Source organism: Pangasianodon hypophthalmus, chromosome 15, assembly GCF_027358585.1.
Source record: "Pangasianodon hypophthalmus isolate fPanHyp1 chromosome 15, fPanHyp1.pri, whole genome shotgun sequence".
Classification (NCBI taxonomy): Eukaryota; Metazoa; Chordata; class Actinopteri; order Siluriformes; family Pangasiidae; genus Pangasianodon; species Pangasianodon hypophthalmus.
The window spans coordinates 11,172,501-11,195,259 of NC_069724.1; the positions used below are offsets into that span (position 1 = coordinate 11,172,501).

Sequence of the window (22,759 nt, forward strand, 5' to 3'; positions counted from 1 at the left end):
TCAGAGTCTTTCTTTTTCCTCAATAAAAACAGCATTTCACATTAGTAATCTCGACTTGATTTTCCTTCTTGAAGGTAGCACTGATGCAGCACCAGTGTGAGCTGGTTTACTAGCAGTGCGCTAGTCAGCTAGATGGGTTAGCTAATGTTAGTGATGGCATGTGTATCTAATTTGCATATTCATGTATATTCATAGATCCTGGCATTTTTAATAAGGGCAAAGGTATAGGCATGTTCTTTTTGCACATTAAAAACTTATTAAACAATTTATTATTTTTACAAAGATGTTAAATGGGTGACATGTTCAAGTGGAATTTAAACTTTCAACACACATACACTCTAATAGTCTGAACCAAAATGACAGAATTTGCATATTCAACATTTGTCCTTTCTCTTCTTTCACCCTGTTCCCATTTTCCCTTTTCTCTAATTTACTCTGCATTTATCTCCTGACCTACAAGGTCATGTCACATGGCCTGCTTTTTGCCAAGTTAATGAGAACTTAAAAGAGAGGATGGAGGAAATGGACATCAGAGCTGCTGGTGTTTATCTTACATCATATCAGAGATCCGAGTGACATTAAGAGGGATTACTGAGACACGCCAGCAGGTACTGAGGCCATTAGTGTCTTTTTAATGCTGAAAAGGAACAGATTCTACAGGGATCGTCTCAACTATAGTCTTCTTCTTTCTGTTGCCTGGCAACCATGATAGAGCCCCCACCCTCAATCCCACCACCACCAACACACACACACACACACACAGTGCAAACACATCAGTTTAAACTGCCATGTTAATTCTCAGTGGAGACATGATACAATACTCACAGAGGTGAGTCGTGATTGGATGGCACAATGAACCACAGCAGCTGTACCTCCTGGAACACGAGGTCTTGCATTGGACTGCATCATTACTCGTTTCTCATCATCACACTTTGTTAGGTTGCGGTTTCTGGCTGCAAACTGCATGTTATTGAGCACACTGGCACCACCTTGTGCTTGATTTCTGATGCATCAAGTGATAAAATGATCTCATGTTCTAGTGTTTTTTTTCCCACTGAATTTACAAGCCCAATAAATCATCTAGCTATCAAGTAATGGAAGCTTATAGCTTCCAGTTTAGCATGACTAAATCATAAAAATATCAGATACCAACAACACCATTTTCACATAAATAGTTTTGTACAACAAGACTGTATTAAAAATAACTATACAAACCAAACTGAAATTGTAATATTATCCAAGTCACTTCTAATATACAGCTACACCTTAGGTAACGCCCCCTGCCTGAGTCTGATGCTAGTGTGTTTCTCTTAGTGAGTGTACTTTTGTCCATGTTTATAGATAAAAGCATGTCATACAGAATCAGAAGCCCCCAAGCAAGTCAGTAAGAGATGGAAAAGCTCCACAAAGCCAAATGAGGATGAGCCAGATGAGTGCACCATGTTAAACAGCTAATCTGGAGGCTATAAGCCTCCATTACTGTAGACACCAAATATGTTGAAGGGGAATTCTGTACATTTCATATTTGAGTGGTTAAACTATATGAAATTAGGGAGTGACAAAAAAAAGTGTGACTTGCACAGACAGACCTTCTCTCTGGCCCGGGCATGACTGGCGTTCCGAGCTGCAATGATTGACAGCTGCCTTCGGATCCACAGCAGCTCGGTCTGAGACTGCCTCAGCAGCTCCTCCACATCCGGTTTCTGTCCCCGCATCTTCTCCTGTTCACATACAAACACACAAAACATTAATTTAAAACATTTATATGCACCAAGGAAACAAAATATACTAGCAAAAGTCTGATTCCCTGATCTGGGTGCCACTTATGTCTCACTGAAATTAAATTTACAAATATGCATGTAAAGTAAAGGTAAAGGACATTTTAAACACAGGTCAAATGTCCTTCACAACAACTATTTGCATGTTTCAGATAAATAACTTAAAGCATTAATAAAACCGACAAAGTCTTCAGAACACTATAACTACAATGTATGGATGTATGGATATATGGCCAAATGTTTGTGGACATCTGACCACCACACCCATATGTGCGCCTTCTCCACCTGTTGCCACACAAGATGGAAGCACACAATTGGATAGGATGTCTTTGAATGCTGTAGCATTATAATTTCCCTTCACTGGAATTAAGAGACCCAAACATGTCCCAACATGACAGTCCATGAAGACATGGTTTGCCAAGGCTGGTGTGGAAGAACTCAAGTCACCTGAACAGATCCCTGACCTCAACCCTACTGAACGCCTTTGAGATGGACAGGAACACTGACTGAACCTCAGGCCTTCTCCCCAGACATCAGTGCCTGAACTCACTAATGCTCTTGTGGCTGAATGGGCAAATCCACACAGCCACACTCCAAAACCTAGTGGAAAGCCTTTGCAGAAAAGTGGTGGTTATTATAACAGCAAAGGGGGAGTAAATCTGAAATGGGATGTTCAGAAAGCACATATGGGTGTGATGATCAGGTGTCCACAAACTTTTGGCCTTATTGCTAAAAGACCATTTTTGCATTAATGTGTGAATCCATTTAACATCTCATGCTTCAAACATTCCTTTCCAAGTGTTGTCTATTTTAGGTTATGAAAAATGTACACTTTATTTTCACTAAACCCTTTTACCAGAACACATTCACCTCTATGAAATATCTGGAACATTCTACAAGTCAGCAGGAGTGCAACAGGAAGTTGCATCATCCAAAATTCCTGAAGATCACAGGAAGAATAAAAGTAGATTATTGTTCTTTTCTCTTTATTTTCAAAGAGATTGTGATATTGACTGACGAGGTCACTTTGAAAGTACAGTCATATTACCTAAATTATAGGTTGATAGTAAATTAGTAATTAAGAAATATATTTTAAGTAGATTATTAGAATATCCTTAAGTTCATTGTGCCATTAGCATGGATGCTAGTTAACCACATTCTGTGTATTTGTTTATTCTATAAATTTTTATTATTCAAGCCTGTTCATCATTTAAGAGCAAGAAGATGAGATATTGTTGAAGTCTCAAGGAGTGTCCCAAATACTCACTTTCACACCCTTGCACCTTCGATAACTCGCGTACCATTGGTCCACACCACGATGACCTCACCAAAGTATGGATTTTGTGGAGGACAGCAGGGTTTAACGCATTATTCGAGATAGGGCTGATAGTGTAACTGCTTAAATACATGTTGACTTCCACTAACCAATCAAAACTGAATCCTCATTATGAAATAAGTAAGGAATAACATTTTCGGGGCATGCTATTATAGGAAAATAATGAACGTGATGAAGGTGGTGTGATGAAACCCGATGTGAAGCGGAGTTACTGTTACCAACCTGTTGATAATTTTCCTGTAACAGCACTTTCCAAAGTATTTTATTCCTCTTATACCACAGGAATTTGACAACAGTTATCTATTTTATCTATTTAAAATGACATGGCATTCATTTTTATCCATTTATAATTACAATTAATGTTGTCGAATGGCCATGAAACAAGTTAGTTCCTGTAATACAACAGTTAGATCCAGTCTAATCAGATTGGTTGAGCGGCGTTCCACGAGTGCTTATATTTCCTATAACCGCACTGGGATGTTTCACTGTGTGTATCACTCTGCTCATCTGTGTTCACCATGTAAAATTCCACTTCCTGGCTCGAAACAGTTACTACAGTAGAGTTAGTGTTGCTTAATTATCACTTACATGTTTTATAGCAACTATGAACAGTCGTTCCCTTACCAGCCTCTCTTTTTTCTCTCTCTTGAAATTAATAAGACAAAGAAAAATGCAATTTGTCATTTATGGAAAGTGTAAACTCCTCTGTCTTGAAGACTTTCCAGTGTCAGAAAATTTAAGTTTACAACTTTACCTCTGTCTATTACAAAGCGCTGACACTAGAAACTCCTTAAATAAAAGTTTAAAAAAAGAGTCTCCTTACAGAAAACTTCACCATATCAACGATTATACTTTTTTTGTTGTTAAATACCATCACACTTTTTATTCATTTATCTGGAGCATCCTCCAAAGAGCTCCCTGTGAATAAGCTGTTACTATAAAAATGATTCAACAGTGTTATGGGATAACAGGTCTCCACATGAAGACATCAATAACTGGTGGAATGGATTAGTTATCATAAATACTAGCAGGAAAGCTAGCAAGATAGCTATAGATAGCATTGAGGTCATTAAGCACCTGGTTGATTGTAATGGGAATCCCCATTGGATGTGTGACATATATATTTGTTCAGTGCATGCTGGGTAATGTAGTGTAGGAGGAACTGAATGGTACAAAATTATGAATTCTATCAATTGCTGAGTTACATCAGTAATTCATCTGAATTAACACCTAATATCTAACAGACTATAAAAGTGTGCTAATAATCAGCTATATGATTGCTTCATTTATGTGGACTCTGAAGAAAAAAAATCTAGAAACTCACAAGTAAAAATTCAATAATGTAGTGATTCAGGTTAAAATCTGCTGCATTTCAATATTCGTAAGAATCACTATTATTTTTCCACATAGCTTCATCTGAAAAAGATTTAAAACATGGAACAAAAATTCAGTCCCTGAATGCCAAATTTTACACTGTAAACCCTTTCACTTTACATTTACCTACTGAAGTGAAATAAGTGCATACCTGAGTGCTAAATGTGCCGCTCCTTTCCTTCGGCTTCTTTTCTCAGTGCGACTTTTTAGTCCGACACCTTCTTTAACCTTAGTGAGGAGTACAGGGTGCTCATGGAGGTGCAGGTACAGGCCATTACTGAGATTCTTACTTTAAAGTGTAACCAGGTACAGAGAAGATGAAGGGAAATGAGCCTCAGGAGCTCATCTCAACCTGTTTGGTGTGTTTTGTTGTGAAGACTGTGTGTATGTACATCTCTCTCTTTCTCTCTGTCTCACTCTCCCTCTCTTTCTCTCTCTCTCTCTTGCTGTGTGGCCATATGTCAGAGTGGAACGAAAGACTCACACAGAGATAAGATACAAATAAAGAGAGAATGCCAAAAATACATAAAAGCATCAGAAAGAAGATGGTCTATGATCTATATGGTTATATTTTCTGGCAGAGTTTTTCAGGAAGGCTAAAAAGGAAAGAGCTGAAGCTTTGATCTCTTTAAAAAAAAATGGAATTTGGGAAATGTTGGTGGATATCTGCCTGTAAGTCTGTTGAGAATCGGGTCTAATTTTAGAGCAGACCCTCCCTGCTGTTTCCATCATGCTGTGGATTGTTTCCATAGGATAGTTTATGGCTATTAATATTCTTTACTTATTTATGGAAAACAAGTACAAGCACTGAATAAGGAGATCTGGCTTGAGCATACAATGGCTTGCAAAAAATATTCACCCTGCTCGAACTTTTCCACATTTTATAGTGTTCCAACCTGGAACTGAAATGGACCGAGATACTACTAATAATATTTTTTACCAGTTGAGTTACACAATATGCCTTACAGTTGAAGGTGCAAAGGATTTTTTTTCCCCTTGTGACTCACAGACACAATCCTGAGCAATCCTGTGGAGAGTTTTACATGTTCTCCTCAGGTTCATGTGGGTTTCTTCTGGGTTCTTCAGTTTCCTCCCATTGTCCAAAATATGTAAGTAGGTGGATTGGCTACACTAAATTGTCCCTAGGTATGCATGAGTGTGTGAATGTACAGTATGTGTGCATGGTTTACCGCTATGGACTGACGTCCCATCCAGGGTGTATTCTCTCGCCATCCACCAGAGCTTCTGGGATAGGAGTCGGATTCACCATGACCCTGGATAAAGCAGTTACAGAAGATGAATGAATGAACGAATGAATGAATGAATAATGACACAAAGATTGTTGGTTGAAAAGGTATTCAACCTCCTGGGTCAATACTCCGTAGAACCACCTCTGGCTGCAATTACAGCTGGAAGTTTTCTATGTTTCCATCAGCTTTGCACATCTGGATCCTGATATTTTTTGCCCATTCTTCTTGACAAACTGGCTCAAGCTATGTCAGATTGGATAAAGTGAACAGCAATTTTGAAGTCTTGCCACAGATTCTTAATCATATTGTGGTCTGGGCTCTGAATGGGGTGTTTAAATACATACAGGTTCTTGGTTTTGAGCCACTCCAGGGTATCTTTGGCACTCCAGGGTATGCTTAGGGCTGCATAACCAGGCAGTGATGCAGCTGCTCAGGATGCTCTTGATAGTCCCCCCATCACTGCCTGGTTTGGGAATTGCACCGTGTTGGATTGCAAGACCCTGTAGCGGATAGTGAGGACGGCTGAGAAGCTCACTGGGGTCTCTCTTCCCTCCATCACAGACATTTACACCACACGCTGCATCTGCAAAGCGGATGACCCCACACACCCCTCACACAAACTCTTCACCCTCCTGCTGTCTGGCAAACAGTACAGAAGCATTCGGTCCCTCATGGCCAGACTGTGCAACAGTTTTTTCCCCCCAAGCCATCAGACCCCTCAACACTCAGAGACTGGACTGAAAACACACACACTCAACTGAACATTACCCCATCCTCTTTGCAATTTTTGTACATCTCCGTATTCAATTTCTGCTGCTACAAATATTTATTATATATTGTATATAATCTTTATACTGTCTACCCACCTGCTACTCGTTATGTTTACATTTACAGCAACTTATATTGTTACTTTGTGCACTACTGTCATCTGATTCACTTTCTACTAGAAGTGTGTACTAGTTGGCACTGCACTGTAACTTACTGTGCCCATTGTCTTGTTTTGGTAGTTTTGTACTGTCTTGTGGGCTAGGCATCTTAGTTCCAGTGAAGTGAAAACTTAATGTTATAGCGTACAAACATATTCTAGACAATTGTGTGCTTCCACCTTTGTGGTAACAGTTTGGGCAAGGCCCACATATGCATGTGATGGTCAGGTGTCCACATACTTTTGGCCATACAGTCTACTTTCAAGGAACATCAAGCGTACGGACATGTACATGTTTCATAAACAAAAGCCAATGGCAACAATGGCAACCGTTTGTAATGTATTGTGCTGTTTGGTGTGTTAAATGTGGACAAAGAGACACTAATGGTTTTGGAGATAAGTCCTAACACGCCGCTTTAGTGTCCTTGTCAACATGCGGCTTGGGTCTAGTGTTAGGCTTGGTTTCTATGGCTACAGTTACTACCGGCAACGTAAGCTGGACCGTGACGCAATGCTAATGACTTTCACCAATCAGAGCGTGGTATGCTTTTGAATCAACCAATCAATCGAAAGAGAGCTCGTGTCTACCGGAAGGGAAGGAAGCGTCTAGTGAAAAGAGAAATAATTAGCCTGTTAGCTAATACACAGATTATTCTTGTACGATATTTCGGGAATTTTGAATGTTTGCTTTTTTCGGATGGTAAGAAAGTTATTTTTTGTGGTGTTTATAGTTTTAGTTACTCCTTCACGAAGCAGTTATGTGTGCCAACCTCCGAATTCTTTTCAAGTACCAGTCGAATAACTGTTTACATTAGCTAGCTGCTTAGCCGCTAGTGGATGCTGTAAGGATGTATACAGAGAGTTAGATACAGCCAGGTTTTCTGTTAAAGGCGTTTGTATGGGATCCGCTCAGTTAGTCATCTAGCGTGTTCTGCCTTTAAAACTGACTAGAGTGAGTACAATATACCGCATACTGAGCTCTCAAGTGTATTAATAAGTGGGTCTTGCTGTAGCTTCGGGTATCAGTGACTTATCAGGCAATATATATATATATATATATATATATATATATATATATATATATTTTGTAAAAGTTTTAGTTTGATTTGTGGCCCAGTGTCCATAGACAGAGGAAACATTCCACAGGAAAACTCCAATGATATGGAGGAGCAAATGCTCAAAATAAATTACTCAATTCATAATTGTATTTTGAAATAATTAAATAAAATATTATATTATATAATCTTATACAATTGTCTCTATTTTCAAATTATATTCTATAATATAATTATAATATTTTATTATAAATATAATTACAGTGTATTTTAATGTATATGATATTGTGATATTAATATAGTACATTAAAGTACATTGTAATCATATTTATATTTTAAACGAAATTAAATTGATCCATAGTGTTATTTGTAAATAATTAGTTATAATATCTACATTACTACATTAGATTATGTATTAGATAATAATCTCATGTAGTAATAATAATAATAATAATAATAAAGATAATAATCTGTTATCTATATTATCTATAATATTTTAAATTATATTCTATAATTTTATTATAGTATTCTAAAAGTATGATTATAATGTATTTTAATGTATATGATATTGTGATATTATAATATTTATTATAAAACATAGTTATAATTATAGAATCTAATTTGAAAATATAGATTATCTTATTCAATAAAGTAAGATTTAATCTAACTAAAGAAATGTTATGATATTGTGCTATTAATGTATTTATTATAATATTTTATTTAATTATTTTAAATTTTCATTTTATTTAAATGAGCTCTATTTTATTTTATTTTGATTATAGAGTTCTGTTATAGGAACGTATGTGATTATTACATGGTCATGTGTGTGATCATATTCCTCTACCCTCATGCAGTGGGGAAAAAAAAGTGTGATTTATTGTAATATATTTAGCAATTAATGTTAACATACATTTGCCAGAAAAATACAATTATACATAAACATATGTGCAAAATACCCATGTGTTCTGTCATTATATAGTCAATATATTTTCTCATATAAGTAATAATACTGCATATATGCTAAATGCTGTATATACGAATCATATTGGTGTGTATTTCCTTTTAATTACAACCGTAACCGATTAACTGACACCAAAAAATAGAAAGAAAAGCTTGAAAGAAATGCTAATGTATGTGCCGAATGGTAATCTATGTTCATACATTTGTTTTGCATGAGAATGCATGCAACGTGCAGTGATTCTCTATGACTGTACCATAAAAATTTATTTTTTGTTTCTTGCAGAAAAAAGTGATGAGAACCAGCTCATCTTCGCCGCCGCTGCACGTGCACGTGAATGAAAGCACACCTGTACATGTGCATGTAAAGAAGGGCATGAAGAACAGCCCTATAAAGCCAGCACAGGTCAGTTCTCTCCTTGTTAGTAGAAATGGTTCAAATGAAAACCAGCACCAATATTTAGTGTTAAGTCACATTCAGACAGTCAGCACAAATCATTTGCTCTTGTTGTTGCAGGTTAAGGCGAAAGGCTGCTTACGTCCCACTGCTAAAGTTAAGACAAGAGTCCCATGGATTCCTCCGGGCAAAGTTTCAACGCGAGAAGCATTGTACAAGTGGGAGGTTAGACGGATGTTTATTATGCATGCGTTATTAACGGAACAGTTTGGCAAATAATCAAATTTCCTGCAAACGTAGTCAATCAGCCAACACATATTTGGTATCTGAGGTTTGTTTTTATGCCTCCGCCATTAGGTTTGAGAGACATTATATATTCAGGTTGTCTCTCCGTCTCAAGAATACCTCAAGTACGAGTGGTTGAATGTTTGTAGGATTTATATGGAATTAGCATTGTAACCAGCAGATGAACTGATTCGATTTTCAAACAGGATCAATGTTTTCTTCTTTCCTGTTTGAAGTATGTTTTAAGGGTATTTGATAGGGCTGTAACGATGGATCGTGACGCAAAAATGTGACAATGTGCATTGTGGGAATGTGCAGTTGTGTATATCAGCATTCTATGCATCTGCACTGTCTGAACACTAGAGGTCCCAGTCTGCACACCCCATAGAGTTAAAATATATAGAGATCATCCTGGTCACATGATTGCATTCTTTCATGGAGAGCCTACGCCATTACCAGGAATCATCTGTGCTTGTGAAGTGACCAATAGCTCTGGATCACAACGACTGACACGAATTACAGGTTGTAATCACTTTATACAGTATATAATGTGTGTGTTATGTATGTATGTTATAACCGTTATAACCGCTAAATAGAGGTTTTCAGTAGATTTAAAAAAAACACCAGCGCTGCACCGCTGAAATCTACAGTCCCACAGTCCCACTTTATTTACAGTTAAAACGACACCTCAGGCTCTGCTGTGGAGCTCATTATATTTCAGTTTATCATTTTTCCCAATCAAATTTTTTATTTCTATTTCTAATTTTTATTTCTGAATCATAAACAATGCAAAACAGTGCACTTTTTTTTTTATAAAACTAAATAAAATAGCTATGAACAGAGGTTTAATATTGTTTATGATTCAGAAATTAAAAAATAATTTTTTTTCAGTTGTATTTTTTCTTCATTAAAATTTTGTTCACAATGTTCTGAGAAACGAATTGAATCGAATCAAATCGTGACTGGAGTGTCATCACACCCTTAATATCTGAGGTATACAAATTAGTAACGAGAAAGACCCCTGTCAGCGCTGTTGGCATGGAGTTGTATTGATTTAACTTTAAAACAGAACTGTTTATAACGTTAAAAACATCTCCAAGTGTCATAAATTGAAAACAGGCAACTTGGACATCTGGAATCACATGTTTCCTCACTGCAGTTTGGAGTTTCGAATCACATGTTTCCTCACTCCTTTCCATTACAAAAGGTACAATTATAGGAAAAAGCTTGTGATGACAACGAGATTCGTAACACAGTTTCACTTTGAACTTAAAGTTGTAATATGACTTTCTAGAAATTGAAAGATACTAAGTAGCAAAAATTACAAGGGAGAGTTGAACACTGGATCTGACATACTGTTTCTTTAACCATCTAACAACAAGCTAGGTTTTTGCCTTCTGTGTAGAGGAATAGAACGACAAAATGGTATTCATTTTTATTACTCGTAAATTATCATTTGTTGTTTAGGGTCCAAGCCATTGTTTGGAGATCACCCCCCTACCTGAGCCAGACCCCTCGCGCTCCGCTCTCCGTCTGGAAGACCTCTCCACTGATGAGGAGGAAGCTCTGCACGGACGCATCAACCAGTATGAGAGGAAGATTGATAGCCTGATGACCGAGGTCAGCTCGCTGAAGAACGAGGTGCGTGCTAGAGAACCACACATAGCACTTTGCCACTGCAATATCAGGATTGGTTCCAACACCATAAAGCTGCTAGACATGAACTGAGGAACCATGACATCGCAAACAAGTTGAGTACATGACTACCATGAACTTGAACTTGGGACGGTGAAATCACTTACAGAGGGAAAACCAAACCACTCTATTGGCAATTGTAACAAACTGAAAAGTTTTTCAAAGCCAGAAGTTAAAACCTATGAAATCCTTTTACTAATATTTTAATTTTAACACTGTGCATTGCAGAAATGCCCACATATGATTATGTAATGATTCAACTTTTGTCAAAATTAACTGTTTTTAACTTGGCTAGTTTGTCATATTATGCGCAATTCATTAGTATCAATCACTTCAAAACATCATTCTTGTTTTTCTGTAGCCATCATCATTCTTGTTTTCTTTTATTATTATTATGATAATACAAATAGTATCAAATATACTTTTCACAATCCATTAAAATCTAGATGGATAAAGCCAGAATTAGGCCTGACATTATATGAAAGCCTGAATGTGCTTTTTAACTCAAAGAAAAAAAGATTTTAAAAAAAAAAGGTTAAATGAAACAGCACTGTCTTTGTTTAAGTGAAACTCACTTTGATTTGCTGGGTTCATTTGATCCTCAATCCACTGCAGCACACAAAAACACTACGTATGTTGTATATGATGGGTATAATGAGTGAAGCATAGCTGCCTTCTTCTCAACAGTTCTACATTTCCTCTAGCGGTGTTACAGATAACAGTCTGATCGATGAATGTGGGTTTTGCAGGTGGAGCTGCGTAAGAAGGAGCAGCAGCTAGAGCGTCAGTCTGAGAGGTTAAGCGTCTCACAGCGTGTCATCGCTGAGCAGGAGGAGGAGCTGGCCGAGGTCGCCAAGGAGCTAGAAATCACCGAGCGAGAGAACACACTCCTCCGGGAGTCCATGGAGAAAATACTGGAGGAAAACAGCTACGGCAGGTTCGACACTCAGAAGCTATTTCTCAAATGGCACCCTTAGACCTGCTAAATATTAGGCACATTAGGTACAATAATGTAACATCATCATCAGAGCTTTTTATCCCTGAACATTACACACACAAACCTGTTACACTTTGTAGATTTTAAACATTTACTAATTTTGTTTAAATCACCATTTACTACTTTGTTTATTGCTATTTAATAATTATTATAAATTCATTTTTATTGCACCCCCACCAAGAAATCAGAAGGAAAATTGTTATATTAAAATTAAAACTGCTGTTAGATTCAAGCTAATGTTATTTATATATTTATAAAGATTAATTTATTTATTTTAAATAATTTTAAATTTATACATAACCACCCAATAAGGCTTATAACAACTAAATCATAGCTATAATAACTATAACAATTTTGATTGTAGCTGGTGTTTCTGAGAGCACCATTCTGATCTACAAAATGAGAAATTCGACACATTACGGCCTTGTGGATCTCGCAGGATCCTGTAAATAAAGACCTTATGACCACGTGTGCTATTTAATACAGGGGCATTGACTCTAACAAATAGCCACCACTACATGTAGCACCTGTTGGAGTGGTTCAGTGGTAAATGATGAATAAAAATGTGTTAAAATATTTCGCCTGCTTGTTTCTGTGTGCTCTTGTTCAGGTTGGAGAGAGAGAACCTGCAGCAGGAGAAGGATGTGCTGCTCAGGAAGCTGCTGGAGGCAGAGCTCGACAGCACTGCAGCCACCAAGCAGGTCCAGGCGCTCCGAGACACTGTTAGCCGCATGTCGAGGACTGTGAGTGTGTCAGCATTTACTCACTGTTATAGACTATGGACAGCCTTCTTACTTTTCACTTTTCATTGTTACCTAGGCAACAGATCCATAGCCGGATATTAAAGAACACTGTTCGGTATATGATTGTTTTCTCCCTCAGGAGAAGCGGATGACAGGCTCTGACTCTTCGTTGCTGGCCCGGCAGAAAGATCTCCTCCTGCAGAAGCTGGAAACTTTTGAGAGAACGAACCGAACACTGCGCCGTCTCCTGAGAGAGCAGCATGAGCATGAGGTGCGGTCTTTCTTTCAGCAGGAGGAGCAGAGATGAGCTGCTACTGTGGTGATGCTGAATTCATTTTTTTCATGACAGATGGACTCGCTTCAACTGCTGGAGCAGAAAGACTCTCTCCTGAAGAGGCTCACTGAAGTCGAGGCAGAAAACTCGGTCTGTTTTCTCCATGGAACAATAATAATAATAATAATAATAATAATAATAAAAATATTAAGCAGTATGCACATGGTCTAGTTATACTCTAGCATGTGGATGCTGAGAGTATAACACTGAGAACCTCTCTCCTCTGTAGCATCTTCAGATGAAGCTACAAGATAAAGAGAAAGAAGTCGCTGACCTTGCCTGCCTTTTAGAGAATGAGAAGGTGCTCTTAGCAAATGCACATCTACATGTTTACAATTAGACCGACAGTGTAGCTTATGATGTGTAATGATTAACACACTCACCATGACAGGAGCATGTGAAGACCACAAGTGAGCTTTCCAAGTCCCTGGAATCGACCCGAGCTCATCTGCAGGGCCAACTACGCAACAAGGAAGCAGAAAATAACCGCCTTTCAGTCCAGATTAAGGTAGACTGTTTTATTTTCCAGTATATGCAGTATTTTCCTAACATGAACAACATACAGTATGCATCTTAATGAAGTTAATGACTACACACAAGACCAAACTGTTTTGATGAACAAATTGTTTGCCAGGCAGATTCTTTGGTTTATTTATATTATTTTAATTTTTTTATTATTTGAAATTATTTTGTAATTCTTTTCCACTGAGATTGTTAAAAAAAAAAAAACACTGCTTTATCCACAATGCTGAAAATTCTACATAAAAAATGTTAATAATGAAAATAAGACACACATAATAATAATAATAATTATAATTATTATTATTATTATTATTATTATTATTATTATTATTGTTGTTGTTGTTGTTGTATTGATAACAATAATAATCGTAGCACTAATAGTAATTCACAATTTATATAATATGGGGAAATTAGGAGGAGAAATTAAGAGGAGGAATAGTATTGTATAGTATTGAGAAGAGTCATAGGAAGAGCATTTAAGAAGAGTGTCCTTTATTATTTATAATAAAAGCTGACTTCAGTTGCATAAGTAGTTTCAGTGTAGTTAAGCTACTTCTGTCACAACACAGATTGTTGCTTTATCTAACTGCATTTTTTAAAAAGTAGCTGCTCAACATCACTACCACAACATCATAATTATTTAGTATATCAAAACACTAAATGGGAAAGTGTCTGATACTCTGGACAAAATGCTAATCTACAAATTATATTCATTTTTTTTCTTTACAAGATTTAGCAAAATTAAAAAAAAAAACATTTAGTCTATCTCATAAGTAACACATTGCCACTGGTTCTTTTCTCTGATTGGTTCAGAGCCTGGAGCGAGCAGCTGGTCAGCAGCAGGGAGAGCTGGAGCACGTGGAGGCTCAAATGCGGGAGCTGAAGCAGCGGGCCGAGGTGGATAAAGAGGCACTGAAGAAAGCCACGCGGGCACTGAAACAGAGAGCAGAGCGCAGTGAGGACACTGCAGGACAGCTCAGTGCTCAGCTGACCGAAATGGTGAGAGCAGGAAGAGAGAGACCCGCTTTGGAGTCTCCTAAACCTTTGTCACTGAAGGTTCCTGTTTAGGATATTGGCTAGTGTTTGACACCATACAGGCCACCACTGAATTAAAAGACAGAATAATCTGGATTCTTAATGCTTTTTGTGCCAAAAACATTATTGTACTGTTTTATTTCACAGAAGCATCAGAGATTAATTTTCATAAAACATACAGGCACAAAGCAGCACAAGTGAACAGGAAATCATTGCTATCTGATCATATTTAGTTCAAATTCATGTTCTCCACAAATTTTGTAGTAATCTTCTTTGAACTCTTTAAATTCCACACATTACAGAAATCATTTTGTTATAGTCCATCTTTGGATTATCTGAGATAAAGTTTAAGAGCTGCCAATTATACATTAAACCAGCAAATCCCTACAGTATATATAAGATGCTGCAAATGGAAATATGTGACAACCTGAAGCTTAACTCTTCTCTTTATATGTGAATTGTAGGAAGCCCGGCTGGCAGACGCTGTTTCAACTGCAGAGAACTGGAGCAGTCGGCACGCGAAGGAGCTGAAGGAGAAAGGCCAGCTGGAGGTGGAGATCACACTGCTGAACAGGTGAGTGCCAAAGTGTTTATAATAGTATCTTTTGTTCAAAATGGAGATACAGTGTGCAGACCCCCTAACAGACCATCCATTTGGTTCCTTCCAGCCGGATCACAGACCTGACGGAGCAGATGCATGTGCTTGAGGAGAAAACCCGAGCGGAGAGAGACGGACTTCTGGACCGGCTACACAGTATGACCACAGAGAGCACTACAGTCAGACTGGAGAACCAGAGCCTAAAGGTGGAACTACACTCTGATGTGTTAGCTGTATTTTACAAGCAGAGTTTAATACAGGTTTTAAACATTGTATAGATTCAAAATTATCCATTCGCTCCCCAATTCATAAGGTAAATTTATGAACACTTGACTTGCCTGTTTCTTTATATATATTTATTTGGTCTTGTCAATTCCTACCCACTAGCTAACTCTCCCCTATCACACAGCAACTTCCAACTGGAAGGGTGAAGGCTAACATGTGCTTCCTCCAAGATACACAAAGCCATTATTGTGTCACAGGGCAGATGCCCATGATTGGCTAGTGTTGCTCTGGTTTACAGGAAGATAGCAATGCCATCCCTCCCATGCTGAGAGCATGGTCAAAATTTGCCTTCTTGACTCCCAGCCACAGATGGCTCTGGCGGGATTCGAACTCATGATGATCTGATGATAGAGTGAATGCTTTTCTGTTGTGCCACTTGGAAAACCTCAAAAACAGCATGTTTAATTCTGAGAGGTAAGAGGTAGGAAAATTGGCATGAAAAAATTAATGGCCTTCTGGGAAAAAGAAAAAAATACAATAAATTGTGTATTTTTTAGATAGTGTAGATCGGGGGTTAGGGGGATTGAGATGAAAAATACGAAAGAAAATTAAATGACTGTTTCAGATTTGACATACTTTTTGTGTAGGAGCTTCTCATTTTAACAGCAGAATGCAAAAATGTGCCAAAAAAGAGCAGTTTTCTTATTTTCCAGAATGATTAACAGAGCTCTCCACTTGAAATATGCCCTGATACGGTGCTCTCGCTTTCTGTCACAGTAAATTAGTTTTTTTGAGTTTATTGTAAATGTGAAATAAAAACTATCAATGTGACTTAACTATCATTAAATAAGTACATAATATGTATTAACTATATCCTAATGATGCCACTGGAATATTTTGGCCAAAAATAGTCACTTTCTGTTTTTCGGTTTTTGTCCAAAAGAGAAAAAAGGCTGAAAATTTTGACTAGAAAAAAAATTAAATATGCCTACAACAAGCGTACTTCACAAATAATGTTGATGGTAATTATTAATGGACAGAGATTTAAAATGCTCTTTGTTTGCTTTCTCTCCTGCACTGTGGTAACACCATTTGCTCTCTGGTATGCATTATGTTTTATGGTAGCCCAATTGCACGGGGCTGTAGAAAATGAGTTTCGGTCTTGCCGCTTCATTAAACACATCTTACTGACAAAAACGGGTCTAACTAAGAACTATAAGCGTTAAGATTTATATATTTATATTCATTGCAAAGAAAGCTTTATTAAAAATTTAAAAATGTACCGAGGTTGAAAGAATCAAAAGTAATATAGTTGCCCCTCAGAAACTGTTAGGACTGAGCCTATATAATGCTGACTGCACAGAAAAGTCCATAACATTATAGTAAATTAAAATTAATTCATAGTAAATATTTAAATCACATTAAATCACATAAAATCCAAATAATTAATGACGAGGACTTCAGGTACTTATGACCTGACTTTTATACTTCACTATTGATGAATAATTCTGTTCTATGTGTTCAATAATTTTATATTTCCATAAATTTATTTATGTGCTTTTTCAAAGTGCAGATAGTGACCACAGTTCTCCTGCGAGGTGAGAAACCATTCATGGTTTCGGGAGGGATGTTAGACAAGCGATTTATGAAAGGATTATATCGAAAATGTTATGTTTATAACTGTTCATTGTGTTTACCACCATCCAATGTTCTGCTGTATTATAAGACTGTGGTTTTATTTAATTTAATTTTATTTTCCAGTTAATACTAGGCAATTATTTAACAAGGGAATTTTTTTGTCTAAAAAAACTGGGAAGTGGGGCTTATGAGGAAAAGATCTGAACACCCCCGTTGTAGATGAACAGATTTCCAAAAGAGACAATTTCCTCCGAGTTGCTGTGGTACTTTCTTCTAAATAAACAATTTCATGCACAGTCATTTCAAAGTTCCAATACTAATAAAAATCTGGTGCTGATGTGCCATGAGATTAAGTACTTCTTTATTTGTATTATCAGTTTATGATTTTCAGCATATTTGCATTATTGTGGTGATTGTGCAGGCAACTCTGTCTGCACTGGAGGAGAAACTGTCTCTGTCCCGGTCTGAGGTAGAGCAGGTCAAAGCCTCAGTGAAGCAGTATGAAAGCTTAGTGGACAGCTACAAGATTCAGGTCTGTTCATCACATTACTGCATATTCACACACATACATTCACACACACAATGGTGCTTAATCATAGAACTCCAAACTAAAGCCCTAGGTACTTCATAACTTCATTTTGTGTGTGTGTTCAGCTGCAGAAGACGCGTGCCGAGGCGGATGAGTACAGCATGCATGCGCAGCAGGCGGAGCGGGAGGCGCGGGCTCTGAGGGAGGAGCTGGATCAGGAACTGGATCAGGCCCGGAAGCAGCTGATGGGCCGCCTGAGCGAGCTGGAGCCACTACCCGATGCCCTGCGCCGCGCCGAGCTCCAGCTGCAGGAGGCACAAGAGAAAGAGCGTGTACAGGAGAGGAGGAATGCTGAGCTCACAACGGGTCTTGCTGAGCTACGTGTTAAGGTGTGTGTGTGAGAAAGAGAAGTAAGAAGATTAAACATTTAATGCCACAGGGAACCTAAACCCACTTTTTAATTAGGATGTTCCACAACTTTTTACAGGAAAAGTGCTGGCTGGAGAGTTTTTGTGCTGATATGAAAAAAGCAGCTCACACTGTAACTATAACAACACTCTTACCAGTCCTGGTATCGGCTAACCCTGTGTTCACACTAGCAATTAACAAAGCAATAGGCACGCGTTCATTTTCTATGCACGTGCACAACAAAGAGTCATATTGTTAAGAGACAGCACAACATTTGAATTGAGATTTTCTCATTTCTATATAAATTAGGGATGACACAATAAAATGACAAATCCAAATGACTGACTGGAATGATTCCTTGGATGAGTCCCGTGGCATGTGTGGTCTGACATGTTTTTCAGTTCTCTAATCATAAGTTAGTTCCCATTTACTGTTTGTATAACCATGGTTTCTTCTCATCTTGTCATATATGACTTCTCATTAAATGTATATAGAGACATTATAAAGAAAAATTAAGCTTGAAAGAAAGTAGCAGAGATTGTTGGTGTCTCTGCTCAGTGTCCATAGCTACATTCAGCTTGCTTTGCTAATCGGGTGGTAATAAATATGAAATAAAGATGTAACTCTGGAGATTTAACTCTCTGCACAGGAAAAGGTTTCCCTGCAGTGTTGTATTCCCAAAAGCTGTAGGATCAGTGCGTGTTTAAATTATTTTGATCATTAATTTGTGTGATGTGTTGATGTATTTGAGCAGGTGGAACAGCAGGGTGTTCAGATGGAGAAGGTGCAGCAGAGGAACACAGTGCTGATGGAGGAGAACAACCAGCTCAAGCACAAAGTGGAGTCCCTCGACAGGTCAGTCACTACGGCAACCAACACTTAACAACATGCAGTGGTGTGTATAAATGACGCTGAGCCTCATTTCTCAAGCTGGATCTAAAGAAATTTATTTGTAAATCGTTCACAGGAGCATTTACATTAGAAATGTAGTACTGATGAAAACTCAGTTAGTTATACACACAAATTTAATTAACAATTTGTGAAATTGTTGTCTTTCAGTGAAATAATAAATGAATACCAAGAAGACTAGACATTCAATTAGGACAAAAGGAATGTGTTCCCATAAAAGGAAAAAAGAGCGTGTGTCTATGCTGTAGTGGCTTAGCTGCCTTACTCAGCATTATTTTCAGTTTTACCAAATGTTTGTAAATATAGATGGGGAATTGTTAGTTCCACTTGTACTACAAAAATATATACATGCAAACGTTACACACAAAAATATTTCTGACCCTAATGTTGATGTAAACAGGAAGTTAGAGGAAGCCAGCTCTCAGAATGGAGATCTTCTGCAAATGATAGCAAAGCGAGAGGAGACCATCCTTCACAACCAAGTGCGTTTAGAGGAGAAGTCTCGTGAGTGCAACACTCTGAACCGGCAGCTAGAAGAGGCACTAGAGGACGCCAGGCGACAGGTCTGTACATTTACAACACATAAGACTTCACCAAATTCGTCACAGCAGAACAGCAGTCTGTATGTTTAGCTAAGGCTGTGCAGGGAATAGATTATACACTCCTGCTTATCTGTCTACAAAATAACCACAGTACAGTGGTAAAACACTGGGTGCAAGGAGAAACATTTTTAGATGGGAAGCATGTCATGCAGGATAGAGTGATGGCTTTTTAACATAGCATTTGCTTTTGCAGTTGTACTGACAGGTTTGGAAATGACAGAATGATGACTAAACCAACAAAGAGCATGTGCTAAAATTTCATGTGCTAAATCTTACAGTATCGCAGCTCAGCCACTGCTTCATGTACACACGTACACATGGTCATGTTCATGTACACATCACCTACCAGTGAATGTCCAAAATAGACAAGTTGTTATTTTGATTTAAATTTCAACATTGGAAGGTTGGCAACAAAATATTTTCAATTCCACGTGTCATAATATTCTCCTTACATCACTCACTTACAAGACAAGCTTTTTATGCCACTCTGTCCTACAGGTTTGTTTTTCTCACTTGCCTCCCAACATGGTGCTTTTCTGACAAGTTGAAAAACCCTACTGTAAAAGGAGCAGAAAAGTATTTTTAAAAATCTATGGAAAAAGTCTTTAATTGCAGCATGTCGGCCACCATAGACACGCGCTAACTTTTCTGCCTTTTATAGGGTGTCATTACTTATTGAATGGCTAGTCTTGTCTTAATTTATTTATTTGTTTATGTTTTGGCTTCCTTCCAAGTCATTAATATGAAATGACAAGTGAAATGTTTCACAAAATGGTAATTAAATTTCTGTATGTAATTGAAATAAATTATTTAACCTTGACAGTATAATCCGTATAAAAAATTCATATACACAGTAAGTCATCATCAATTATACAATTTGCAGCCAGTCACATGACCTTCATGAGCATCCGTGTAAGTCTGTGCATTAGTACAGGAGGAGTACCATCGATGAGATCTATCAATAAGGAGATCCAGGACTAGAATTTGGTACACGTTTCTGATGTTTTCAATCATCTAATGTGTGGTCTGATTGACAGGTGTCCAACACAAGGGAGCGAGCTGTGTCTAAAGAACGAGCCTCTCAGTCCAAATTGATTGAGCTGGAGACCCAACTGAGCCGAACCACTTCAGAGCTCAATCAGCTGCGGCGATCCAAAGACGAGGTGAGCTTTATAATGAACTGGTGTAAAGAAAAAAGCTGACTGTGTGTGGCTTAGCCAACATGCAAACTGTAACCATAACAACACTCTTACCAGTCAGCTTGGAATATTGGCAACGAAATATTTTCAATTCCTTAATGCGTCATAATATTCTCCTTACATCACTCACTAACAAGACAAGCTTTTTACACCACTCTGTCCTCCATGTTTGTTTTTCTCACTTGCCTCCCAACTTGCAACATGGTGCTTTTCTAAAAACTTGAAAAACTCTAGTGTAAAAGGAGCATAAAAGTATAAAAAAACATCTATGGAAAAAGTCTTCCATAAACTAAGTGAAGAGGACAGTTTCAGGGGCAAGGCTCGTCAGAGTTTGCAGTACTAATCAATATGGGCGTGATTTATTAAACCCTTGTCATTGCATTGCATCCATTCTTCCGGGTCCATTGTTACTGAATTTTCAGGCAGAGAGGAGGTACCAGAGCCGTCTGCAGGACGTGAAGGACCGCCTGGAACAGTCGGACAGCACCAACCGAAGCCTGCAGAACTATGTGCAGTTCCTCAAAGCCTCCTATGCTAGTGTGTTCGGGGACTCAACTCTCAGCAGCACCTCACTCAGAGCTCACTCAGCCATCTGACACCCTGTACACTTCACACTGAGGCTGAGGTGATGCAGAACACACACACCAGGGTATATTTTTACACAGCATAGTGTGATGAGTTTACCTTCATCAGTTTTATTTTAATGTGAGTAAGAACCAAAGTAAGACTCAACTCTAATCTTGTTGGATCCTCACGATCACTACTGTTCACTACTGGATGCTGCAGCAGTACGTATTTAGCAGAAGTAAATGTTCCTCATAGACTTTAAATAAATTTCAGACATTTTTAAGAACATCTGATTTGTCTGATTATGAACTTAGGATTATTATTCTAGATATATTTTAATTTTTAATTTGACCATCTTTATTTAAAAACCCCTAAGTTGAACAGACTATAATACACAGAGATGTATAGTTTCTTATAAACTTCTGAATTCTGTTGCTGTTCTTCAAATAAAATACTGAATTTCTTCAAATAAATAAAATAATCAGCCTCTGGCAAGAATAAGAAGGAAAAAAATCTACCCTGAAAGACTTGCATATCAATTTTTTAGACTTTTTTAGTTTAAACCTCTTTCATCAACATGTTGGTCTGTTTTGACTTTAACAGTTTCCTACATTACCCACAATGCCATTTGACTACCTGCTGATAATGGTGCAGGGAGATTTAGCCCTCACTTCATCTCTACCTAAAGAGAGCAATGCAGCAATGCTTTAGTGTGTCCAGCTCTCCCACCTCCCAAAGTTGCCTCTTATCAGCACCATGACACTTGTACTCTCTTAGATCACTAACTGGCTGAGCTGAGCCTCTGACATAACTCAGTACAACTGTGTTGTATAGCTGCATTGCGTTTACTGTCTCCGCTACTTCTACGCTGGATTTCTCATTAATATGACGCTGAACGTCACTGGAAATGGTGAGTCAGAAAAGAAGCTTTTGTATGTGTGTGTGGTTTTTTTTTTTGTTGGGTTTTTTTTTTTTTTTTTTTGGCAAACAGCAAAAACTGACAGTTATCACTTGTTTGATAGATTTTTTCCCTCCTGTTAATCGCCATTATAACTGTGTTTGCAGTGTCTCCCTGTGACATTAGCATGGCATACTATCTTCTCACAGGAATGACCCTTGAGTGGCGCAACAGAAAAGCGTTCACCGTATCATCACAAAATTGCAAGATTAATGCCATAGCCATCTGTGGCAAGAAAGCAAAATTGGCCGTGCTCTCTGGGTGGGAGGGATAGCATTTCTCTCTCCCCTGTCAATCAGGGCGACACTAACCAATCACGGGCATCTGTGAGCTCATGTATATGGAAGAGGGCAGATAGCACTGGAGTGTTCGGCTGCCCTGTGATGTAGCATGAGCAACAGGTTGGGAAAGATGCTGATGACTGGCTTCATGTGTCTTGGAGG

At 38.0% G+C, this 22,759-nt stretch overlaps 2 protein-coding genes across 4 annotated transcripts in view; one reads left to right on the forward strand and one right to left on the reverse strand.

The window, feature by feature from the left end:
- The window catches only part of rimbp2a (RIMS binding protein 2a), a 68,299-nt gene extending 63,441 nt beyond the window's left edge, over nt 1-4,858 (reverse strand). The window contains exons 1-2 of one of the 2 annotated variants that reach the window (XM_053240320.1): nt 4,640-4,858; nt 1,590-1,721 (exon numbers count right to left, since the gene is read on the reverse strand). In XM_053240320.1, the coding sequence (XP_053096295.1) occupies nt 1,590-1,715 (126 nt within the window). In that variant the 5' untranslated portion in view covers nt 1,716-1,721; nt 4,640-4,858. The remainder of the gene's footprint in view (nt 1-1,589; nt 1,722-4,639) is intronic. The other variant, XM_026941309.3, reaches the window with a different exon arrangement.
- A 2,382-nt stretch (nt 4,859-7,240) lies between these two features.
- Nucleotides 7,241-22,316, forward strand: odf2a (outer dense fiber of sperm tails 2a). Of its 2 annotated transcripts, none has more exons than XM_026941440.3 (19): nt 7,241-7,363; nt 8,962-9,081; nt 9,193-9,297; nt 10,825-10,998; nt 11,802-11,989; nt 12,660-12,792; nt 12,932-13,063; nt 13,142-13,216; nt 13,356-13,427; nt 13,518-13,634; nt 14,462-14,647; nt 15,148-15,257; nt 15,352-15,487; nt 17,566-17,676; nt 17,799-18,062; nt 18,836-18,936; nt 19,391-19,553; nt 20,630-20,755; nt 21,214-22,316. In XM_026941440.3, the coding sequence occupies exons 1-19, from the start codon at nt 7,361-7,363 to the stop codon at nt 21,385-21,387; spliced, it is 2,490 nt and encodes an 829-aa protein (XP_026797241.2). In that variant the 5' UTR covers nt 7,241-7,360; the 3' UTR covers nt 21,388-22,316. The 2 variants fall into 2 exon arrangements, with proteins under 2 accessions (XP_026797241.2, XP_026797242.2); XM_026941441.3 differs by lacking the exon at nt 7,241-7,363 and adding an exon at nt 7,377-7,615.
- Nucleotides 22,317-22,759: the final 443 nt, after the last annotated feature.

What these genes read in the sequence shown, in the direction of transcription:
- odf2a (XM_026941440.3), top strand. An exon ending in GCCCTATAAAGCCAGCACAG is followed by an intron (nt 9,082 to 9,192) that starts GTCAGTTCTCTC and finishes TTGTTGTTGCAG; the next exon opens with GTTAAGGCGAAAGGCTGCTT. An exon ending in GCCTTTCAGTCCAGATTAAG is followed by an intron (nt 13,635 to 14,461) that starts GTAGACTGTTTT and finishes TGATTGGTTCAG; the next exon opens with AGCCTGGAGCGAGCAGCTGG.